Genomic DNA, 11,062 nt, shown 5'->3' on the forward strand with positions numbered 1-11,062 from the left:
AAGGACGCGGATAAAAAATTGTTAACTTCTGCTTTAAATCCATAAAAAATATTCAGTATTTTTTTGTTTTTTTTAAGGAATCGAATCATAGGTAAATGAATAGGATGTATACGAAAAGTTTAATGGAAAAGTCACTAAAGTTATTTGAATGACTGACAAAAAGGATAAATGAAATCAAAATCAACAAAATGATGTAAAAAAGTGTAGCGAAAATCTTCAATAATTTTTCGTTTAAACATTTTGTATTCATTGGTTTTTATCATAGACATATTATCAGGTTCGGGCTTAATTATCTACAAACAACAAGAACGTTGAGAGTATTTAAAAAGAGGAAAAAAACAGATGATCGATCGCTGCTTATATGAAACACAAAAACTACAAAATTCCATTAGTTGAATATTGAATCTCATAACATTAAGCAAAAGTTCTTTTAAATGTCAAGTAATGATAATTAGTTGAAGTAATTATATTACAAATTATTGTATTTACCGTTTTAAATCCTATTTGAATGAAATGAAATAAGCAAAAAATTTAAAAGTCTCATGTTGTACGAATTAGGTTAAACTGTGCTTCTGATACCAACCGCTATTGGCAAAAAGGGCAAACTTTCGCTTTCATTTCGCATAGATTACACAGACCCGTTGATTTAAAGGAGGCTATAAATAGTATAAATAAATATAAATTTCGTAAAGTCAATCGCTTAAAACTTTCGTGCGCGTGCACAACTATCTCTAAAAAGTTTTTTTATTTACTTTTTTAGAATGCAACGCATTTTAACACGTTTGCATGTTTGCAATATAGTAAGCCTTTTTAAAATTATTCTTTTGTTGTTGTTATTATTGTTATTGTTGTTTTTCTACCTTAATCCCTTTTCTAACAATTTGTGAAGATTGAAGGTTACTCGAACCTCTTTCCTTGTAAAAATTTGGCAAATAAATGAATACGCATACACAAGCAAACATACAAAATACTCGTTCATTTTCATCGAAATTGCAATCAATTAGTATCTGTAGAGCGTGATACCATGATTAATAGGTTTGTTTAGCATTGACATTCAAACGCACCCTAAATAATGTCATAAAAATAAGAATCTGCACAGAGCAAACTATTTATAGATAAAAGGGATATACGCCTTCCACACATACACTTCAAGGCTTTCAATGAACTTATAGTATATAAATTAATGAATTCTACCGATCTTTGCATTCTTTCACATTTCGTTTTCGCTAACAAAATCGATTTCGTTTTGCATCAGCAAAAGCTTCAAAGAAGACATAAAAAAACCTTACGTTTTCTTATGCAATTTTAACCAAGCATTTCGAAAATGAAAAAATTCCTTTAAATACTTACGATTTTGCATTGTTTATGACAAATATTGAAAAATTTTCTCTTCAAAAAGATTTAATGGGACATTTTTTTTTCACTCATTCTTGAAAAACCATAGAATATAATTTTTCATACACATTTTGTTCTCCTCTTAAATCTTTTGAGCGAATACAATTTTTTTTCTTTTAAGATTCAGTTTATGCAAAGCTTTTAACCTCCCACTATGCTTCAATAGTTAACCAAAGCTTAATCAATATTTATTTATTATATTATGATTAAAGGGAAAAGGCTTCATCTACCATAGTTGTTAAGTCTTGACAACTTTTCGAGCTTCTTAATCGTAGAAGGTCAGATAACAAAAGGAAATTGTAAACAAATGTATGCACAAGAACAGTAAGAATTTAAAGAGTTAGAGCCATGAAAATCGCTATCATGTCATTGTACTCGGAAGGGGTAATAAAGCGAACATACGTGCAGCTCTTCATTGCAAAATGATGTAGACGCCTAAACAAGTACAAAGGATTTTCTTACTATATTCTTGGTAAAAAAGGCAACGATTTTTTTTTTTATGTGTGGTTTTGCCCTTTGATGTCAGTGATTAACAGAACAATAAAACGAAATTCACAGAAGATGAAGGATTCGCTACACGTAATATAAATAAATAAAATAAATCCCACCTCAACCAAATCTTGCAATCTTAATCAGTTTGGACGAAAATCAAAAAGCATGTCAAAGACGATTTCATTTCAATTCACTATTCTCAACTATTCGTTGGGTGTTCACTTTATCAGCTCTAGGTACCTGTTGAAAGGGTTAAGGTTAAAAGATCGTTTTGCTTATCTACGAATAATTGTTAAACTTCGAAAAATTTGTTTTTTGTATCGTAAGTTTCATGCTTTCACATCAGTAACAAAGCGCTATAAATGGCCTTCAAAGTTTTTCTTTAATGCATCTAGATATGTTCAGTAAAACTAAAGCAACTCTTTGTTATCTTACAACAAACAAATATTCTTGACAATACATTGTAGTTGGGCAATGGCAATCATCAAATACCCCACACAACTTCGCAATAAGACGCCAAAAATGTCGTGATCCAATCTTAGCAAATTTAATTTATCTTGCCGAAAATTTTACAAACTTTCTCTTCTGACCTATGAAATATTGAAAATTAAATCTTCTTATCATTTAAAGATTCCGTTTTCGTAGAAACGGTGATATAAGAGACGATTCAGAAAATTGGCCAAGTTGGTCCAAGGTTCTCACACCAATTTAGATGCCAAAATACTATTATTTAGCCATTTTTGTCGAGGAATTTTGACTTTTTTAAATAGCGCGTTGTATGGAGAGTGGTCGAAAAAGTAGGCCAATGCGCATATTCAATAGCGTTCGTGCCTGAGTCAAAACACGTTAGTATACTAAATTTTATCGAAATATCTGTAAAACGCGACCTTTAGCTTGAACACAAATTTATAGGGACAAACATCAGACGGATAAACAGAGAGGCTTAGATCGTATAAAAACTGGGTCTTAAGCTCTTCTAGGTGTTCTATGCATTCGCAAAAACTCAATATAACCTGTACCAGAAGTGGTGTAGAGTTGTTTTTGATTAGATGAATATCTAACGGCAATCATTAAGGTAATTCATGAAAGGTGCAGAAAACTCTTAAACGAAATTGGAAAAATGTTTTTACATTTTCTTAAGTTTCGCATTAAATCACTTTAAAATTTCTTCAAATCATTGAGTATTTTTTAATATGTTATATAATAATATTTACATATTTGTAGTAAGCGTTATGAGCACAGTTTTGTTACCGCAACACAGTCAATTGAATTGTCAATCTTAGTTGTCGATACTTTTAATCTGTGAGATTATCTACTAATTATACTAAGATTATGGTTTCAATTCTCAATAAACACACATTAGTAGATTTATACGCATATTTAATAATAATGTTAATACCGGAGCAAATTGAAATTGTTCATTGCATGATAATCATCAATTGCGTTCGATTTCTTTAGACTACTTATGCAAATAAGTGTACAAACTTATTTTTATATATAAATTAATTTAATATATAGGAAGCAGCTATGAAAATTATCAGTACTGTAGAGCTTATGCTCTAACGACCTTCACACATTTTTTTTTCTTTTTTTTTTTACTTGACAACAGTTTTATGAATTTATGAATACGAATAACTGCTAAGAACCTAATGTATATGTTTATAGAAAAAAAAAAGAAAAAAAAAACCGATGAAAATATGTAAAGGCGAAGAGTAAACGTTTGTATTATATCCAGCGGACCCAAATGTTTGAATTTATTAAGCGAACTCGCAATGAATTTAAATGTTAGGTGTTTCCTTTTTTTGCTACCAACTGTATCACGATGTTATTGGACTTTTTATTTATTTATTTTTTTTTTTGATAAGTAAGTAAATATATATAAGAGCCAGTTGCGTGCCTAAGTTTTTTTTTTCAATCAAGTCGTTATATGAAGTTCAAAATAAAATTTGTTTTACACATACACCTACGCTTACTGTATATACATTTTAAAAAAATCAATGCCAGCTAACTATGTGTAAAGAAATGTTAAAAACGCCTGCTAGTAATCTGTAGCAATGTTCGCTTAAATGAGCTTGAAAATGCGGTTCTTGTATATACATTCATAAAACTTAAAAATCGTGAGCATAAAACGTAATTTCTAATCTTTTCCCTTAGTAATTTGGGCGGGGAACCGCCTCCTTATGAAAATAGGTTGCTGCTGTTACCCCTACAGTCACTTGAGAAACGTGGATTTATTCATGGTGGTTTCTTCTTAATCAAGTTAATCCATGGTACTATCCATGGTACTATTACTTAATGAGATAAGCTTTAAGCTGCCGAATCGTTTCTCTAGGAACTTTACTTTCTTAAAGGTTAATTGATGTAGATATAATTACGATCTTTTTAATCCTTTTAGAGTCGTTTGCAAAAGTCTATCTGGTAACTATAGTTTAATGTCAATATCGGATTCATTAAAAACTATCAAATCAACTCTCCTAAATACGCACCCTTTACCTAAGCCGCATCTAAATTAGCTTTTAATCTCGATATCTTAATGAGATTCAAAAATTAAACTACATTTTTTCACTATCATCGGTTGCCAAGCTTTCGCATGTTTGCAATGGCTTGGGAGTTCACCTCTAACAATGTGTACATGCGTTTTCTTTTTGCGTTTGTTTGAATAAATAAATAATAATATGAAGAAATAAATTGATCACAGTAATACAAACATATTGCAACGCACAATAATGATGGCGGAACTGATCAAAATCGAATTTTATGTAAAGGTGAAACGATACTAAAGGTAACACCGTAATCGACCCATACCGACGTAAAAGCGCAGATGACAAGACAGTGCCCGTGCACTATCTTGGCGGAAACTTCAGACTTTGGTTGATTGGAAATTGTTTTCAAAACGCCTTTAAGAAAAGCAAAAAGTGTCCGAGAAATAAAATGAAAAATTTACGCGGGTTAGCATAAAAATTACCAAACAAAATTAAAATTCTGTTAAGCATGACTGGAGCGATTACCTACCTATATGTCTGGAACGTTTGTCGTCATTAGATATGGTGCATTTATAATTTATTCGTTTTATTTCAATAAAGTGTGTTGACTTCATTGAAGAGACCTTTGCCCGCTGATCACAAACATGTTGCTCATGCGGCTCAATTTTGTGACCTTCATTTAGAGATGTCTCCCTTGCAGGCATAATTACACCAAGCTTTTTGAAATCTTGGAAGGATATTGATCACAACCGGATGATCTGTTTTGAATTTAAAAAAATTACTTAACAATTTCGGATATTTAGTTGTGGCTTAAGAGACCCTCGCTTGGATTGCATCGGCATTTTTGGTAGCCGGAAAGAAAGTGGTTGCGGAAGCATGCCGAAGTTTGGTTTTCAGAACTAGTGGCTGGGATACTATTTATTCTCCTATTAGATTCGTATATGCATGTGATTGTCGATTTCGGAAGCTGAAAGAGATAGGTTGTAAATTATTTGCTTTACCTATAGTTACATAATTGAATTTTCCTTTGATAAGTACCATGTTTTTTTGTTTTGTCTTTAACTGTGACGTTGTTGTATACAGTTGGAAAGTCATTTGGGGAATATTTTTCTCTGAATTCTTTGAGCGATATGTCTTCAGTTGCGATAATCTTATTTGTTCACGCTTTCTTTTTAAACATAAATTCTCTGGACCAATTTAGTTAACCGGAAACGCAATTCGCTGCGCGCAGGAAATTTGCCACAGGTGATGCAATTAAGTCTGCTTTGCCTTGCAAAATTTAACTACTGTCTGTATCTTTTATTGTATTACAGATGAAATGAAGAAATTCTCTAATAGGACACATAAATTTAATTTGACTGTTTTCACTGATTGGATTAAGGATAAGATTAATTTTATTTTCAATAACAACAAAGTCAATGATATTTAAATTATTTTCATTAATACCTTGTGTACTTTCAAAGATAAAAGAAAAAGAAACGCGAAACAAATATGTACGCAGTAGTTAGAAACAGCAGACTAAGGAATTATACGAAACGAAGACCCTTTACCGGCTATGGACGCATCAACAGAAAACTATTCTATTAAAAATTGAGCTCATAAAAATATCAAATATTCTAAGGCGAAAATTTATTGGTTTTGTTAATTGTTTTACGTTTACTGTCAGAACACCTCAAATTTCGAAGTACTTGCATACCATAAAATAAATTATAAATACATATATATATATATATATATATATATATATTATATATAACTAGTTATATATACGATTCGTTATGAATCATTTACAAGCCGGCGAACAGGTATAAGCTTAGAAGTCGGATGAACGACGACTTATTTTATCTACTTCTATTTCTCTTCACTACTTTATCTATTTCCCACATAAATTTATACCCTCATCTTTGACGATGTGATCATAAATTTACATTGTGTTATGCTATGCATATACGCATATTAAACAGAACGTGGTACTCCGAGAATCGTTACTCTGATTTCCTCTTTCTCGCAACTTTACTCTCCTAGACTGATATATGTTGAGAGAGAAAGTAATCGTTTTTATTCAAAATCTCTCACGTTTTAAAGCAATTAACACGCGCTCGCTTCCCAATAAAACACAAACAAAAGAACTGTTAGAAAAAAAAAAATATAAATAAATAAAACAAGAAAAATCGAAAAATCACAAACGACCTTTCGTCTTTGTGTATGTGTTCTTAGTACGTCTGCTGCTGCTGCTGCTGCTTAGGTAATCAACAAACAAAAGCAGTCAGTCATGCGTATATATACACATTTCTATGTGCTATGTCGGCGTGTGGCTTTCGCTACGTCTCGCCGAATCAATTTAGCCGAGGAACCTGTCGATCAATCGTCAGTCGTTTGCTTTAAGCCGTCCGATAAAGAACTGCGGAAGTTGCGGTTAGTTCAGGTTTATTTTATCTTTCTACATATATATACGTATGTTACACTTATTTATAAAAAAAACGCAGTGGCTGACTGTCAGTAGTTTTATCAGGGTGCCGTAAAACACTTGTCTCATTTGTTTCCTAAGCGTTAGAGAAGCAAAACCGTCGGGGTATATGTGTGCGTTTTATTTAACAAAAATAATTGCGTGCATGTTTTGTGAGGTCGCTATTTAAACAAAACCCAGTGCAAAAACACGTAAAATGTAAACAAATCAAAAATTTGAAAGGATTAAATTTTGAAAAAATTTTAACTATATAAATAATTAACAGTGATTTCCGCCATTGACAGAGCAAATATAATAAGAAAAACTTTTAAAAAGTGAATATGGTTACCGGTGTTAGTGGACCAGCAATGACCGCCAACGCGATTGGAGCATCAATACCGTATCCTGTTAAGGACACACCCGCAAAAAGTGATCGTCGCGTAAGTATATATTTCCCGTTATTCATTGAATGCGTTAAGAACAACAGCTACAAATATCATAACGCCATGTCATTGAAGCCCGTTACCAAGCATACGCTCGTATTATCAGAATTTGGCTTACACGAAACAAAAACAGAATAAAGAGCTGAAGTACTTACGGCCTACATTTTGTTGAGCCTTTCAAAGTAGAAAATGTATGGTGTAAAGTGTAGTGCTCTGGTTGGCATACTGTACGTGGTTGGTCCCAAAATTAAGAAAAACGACAAACAAACGGCGGCCAACGCACTTGAAATCAGTTACAATCGCATATGGTTTTAACGTCACATATGTGTGGGGCGCTTCTACAATGCATATACTTATATACATATATATATATAAATAAATATATCTATATACACATAAGCGCGCGTGTGGCTCATTGATTCATACATTCATCCATTCATTCATTTCAACTAACAATTCATTCAGGCAAACAGGTAGACATCATTCACTTATTTACGTCCGCAATCGCTACCAACGCATTGATACTTTAGGCTGTGTAATTGGACCATTTTGGCACAACTACCAACACGCTCATTTAGAGAGTGGATGACTTCATTCGCCAAATGTTGCGCACATGTGCAATTCTTATTTTCTCATGCAAACACGAAAGAATTATGAATATAATATTAAGGAGGCGACGTTAAAACCACTTGACTCGACAATATCTCCCTATATGGTTACATGCAATGAATTGTCAAATTCTTGGCACATGACCTTCTTTCCTAATGATTACTTGTTTGCCCTCGACGAAAACAAGAAACAATTTTGCTTTTCACCTGTTAAAATTATCAGTATTTTTATTGAATGCATCATAAATTGTTGCATATCTGTTAAATTGTCGCATCCACACTCATATGTTTATGCAAAGGTAACGTTTAACGTTAAGCATGCACACGAGTCTTTACTATACGATTTTTTACTCTTAAAAAATGTTCGAAAAGATGACCAACTGTTGCTAATCTTAGCCATGTTTAATACGCAAAACACTATATTCCCCAAGAAAAAATATTCTCGCGCAGACCTCATATTTTTAGCTCAACGTCCAATTTACAAAAATATCGCACGCGATCAATGTTTTACTTATTGGCCGAATGCCATAATTGCTTTGCTTTCCAATTAAAGCATGATTGCCGTAAGCGTGTGCCACCAACGATCACCAACATTGGGTCCGTCGCACACCGTAGCCGCGCGAACTATATCATGAAACACATGCATCAACTATATCGTGGCCTGGTCAAATTGGTGGTGGTAGTGGTGATGATGGTAGCAGTAGATATTTTTGATTTTCTTAATTTAGCCAGCACATCGCAATAAGCTGTTTTTAAATATCTCTATACTTAGTGGCATCTTCCAAATGGTTTGCAAGATTAAAGATATAGATATGTATAGACGCACACATAAGCAACACAAATGTTACGCTGTGTTTATTTTAAAGAATTTACAGACATAATTTGCATAAACGGATAATAAAATGTATCAATAAAAAGAATCCATGTTTTTTCTTTTATGTTGCAGTCAAATAAGCCCATTATGGAAAAGCGTCGACGAGCTCGAATTAATAATTGTTTAAATGAATTGAAAACGTTACTTTTGGATGCCACAAAAAAGGACGTAAGTATGTTTTTAACTTTCGCAGATTTCTATTGCTTCGCTATGTATCAATATTTCATCCTAAATGAAGTGGTTTTGGAAAATTTGGTCATGAATAACATATATGCGTATCCGCATCATTGATTTCATTGCAGCCAGCCCGACATTCGAAATTGGAAAAAGCTGATATATTAGAGAAGACCGTTAAACATTTGCAAGAGCTGCAACGACAACAAGCTGCCATGCAGCAGGCTATCGATCCTAAAATTATTAATAAGTTCAAGTCTGGCTTTACAGACTGCGTCAACGAAGTTAGTCGTTTCCCTGGAATAGATCCGGGTGTTAAGCGCCGCTTATTACAGCATTTGCAAAACTGTATAAATGGCGTTAAAACAGAAATCCATCGTCAACAACATCAAGCGGCAGCCAGTACAACAGCAGCTAACGCTAATGTCCAACAATTACATGCGCAGATATTACCGTCGCCACCCAGTTCTCCTGAACAGGATCGACAACATTTGCAAAAAAAGCGCCCGCATCACCAACAATACGTCATGAGCACGCAACTTCAGCAGACTTCCCATGGATACTTCTTGCCGAACGGATTACAAGTTATACCCACTAAATTACCAAATGGCGATATTGCTTTAATTTTGCCGACAAATGTAACTCAACAACAGGAACAACAACAACGACGACCGCCACCACAGCTGGCTGTGGGTATTGCTCATTCAATCCATCCTCCGGTACTAGTACCCATTCCAACGCGGACTGCTTCCACTGGCTCGGCTACCTCAGTAAATAGCTCAACAAACTTTGAGAAGGTTTACAATGCACCTCCTTCGGGTAGTGTCCCGCATTTTGGCCCACCAAGTCCGACCAATTCGCACGATGCCACAGATTATAATCTATCGGTAATTCATCACGCACCTGCTGCTCATCAACAGCCACTGGCGTTAGTTACAAAAAGACCTATTAAAGAGGAGGATCAACCTTGGCGTCCATGGTGAGGAATTTTCGCGTACACAAACAGAAATTTAAAAAGATGGCATACGGACAACACCAGCAGAGTGCACGTTCAGCCAAAATGTTGTTGATGTTAACAAAGCTATCTTTGGTATCCATTCGCGAAAACTCGCGAGTTGCGAATCAATGCATCGCAACGAATCGGGCGATTCGCTTGAGCCACACACACCACCACACACACGCACACACTACAAGAACGACAATATTAACGAGAAATACAAATATAACGCCAAGTTGAATAAATCAAAGCTAAATAAATGCAGACATCGTAAACATCGTACAGACACACAGGCGGATCCGATTAAGATATTTCACATACTTTTACAAACGCTTATTAATAGAGAATAAATGACTCAAGCATCGTTTCATCTCTAGCGAATTCATACGATGAATGGCAGCAAAAGTACGATTTTATTGTTTCGCACTTGAAATACGAATTAAAACATAAATTGTACTAATTTTATACGCAGAAAGAGACAGAGAAGATTGAGATATCGAGACTACCTCAGAATCGCAAGAGAATTTTTTGCTTTTATGGTTTCAAGCTTTACAAAAGCGTGCATCCGTTTTGTAGTATTATCGCTATATAATTAATTATTAGTTAACACACCTTTAATTTATGCATATGTATGTGCATAGTGAGATCTGATCTAGTTCAGTTTCTTTGTTTTCATCTTTATTTAAAGTAGATATTGAAATTAATAGGAAGTTTTAAAAATATGGCAATCATTTTCATAAATTTTTTTTCAACATAACGACTTTTATATGATCGTTAATATGCAACAATTACTTATTATGTAAGATATAGAATAAAGTTATTAAGTATAATCATACAAAAATGTGCTGAACAGTACGAAGTAGCAAAATATAAATTGAGAGAAAGAGGTGAACAATAACAAAAATGAATTAAATAAACGCTCGAGATATGATTAATAAACCCTGGATAGGAAAGCATCTATTGTTTTTCTCAAGTGATTGTCACAATGGGCCGGTAAGTTTATGTCTGAAATACTTTCTTTCCAATTTAATCTGGATGAAGGAAGATGGGAGAGATAATTCAAATCAATTTATTATTAGATGTTTGTAAAAATTCTGATCATTTTTTCACTTGAAAGAGGCATTGCGTTGTTCCCATCACATGCAAGCGA

At 33.6% G+C, this 11,062-nt stretch overlaps 1 protein-coding gene across 1 annotated transcript; it reads left to right on the forward strand.

Moving 5' to 3' along the window:
* Positions 1-6,729: 6,729 nt before the first annotated feature.
* On the forward strand, positions 6,730-10,742 carry LOC119637889 (protein hairy). Its single transcript, XM_038034324.1, has 4 exons — positions 6,730-7,035; positions 7,103-7,256; positions 8,814-8,909; positions 9,044-10,742. Exons 2-4 carry the CDS (start codon positions 7,158-7,160, stop codon positions 9,896-9,898), a joined length of 1,050 nt encoding a protein of 349 aa, XP_037890252.1. The 5' UTR covers positions 6,730-7,035; positions 7,103-7,157; the 3' UTR covers positions 9,899-10,742.
* The last annotated feature ends 320 nt before the right edge of the window (positions 10,743-11,062 follow it).

The sequence above is a fragment of the Glossina fuscipes genome, unplaced genomic scaffold, assembly GCF_014805625.2.
Source record: "Glossina fuscipes isolate IAEA_lab_2018 unplaced genomic scaffold, Yale_Gfus_2 61, whole genome shotgun sequence".
NCBI classification, from domain to species: domain Eukaryota; kingdom Metazoa; phylum Arthropoda; class Insecta; order Diptera; family Glossinidae; genus Glossina; species Glossina fuscipes.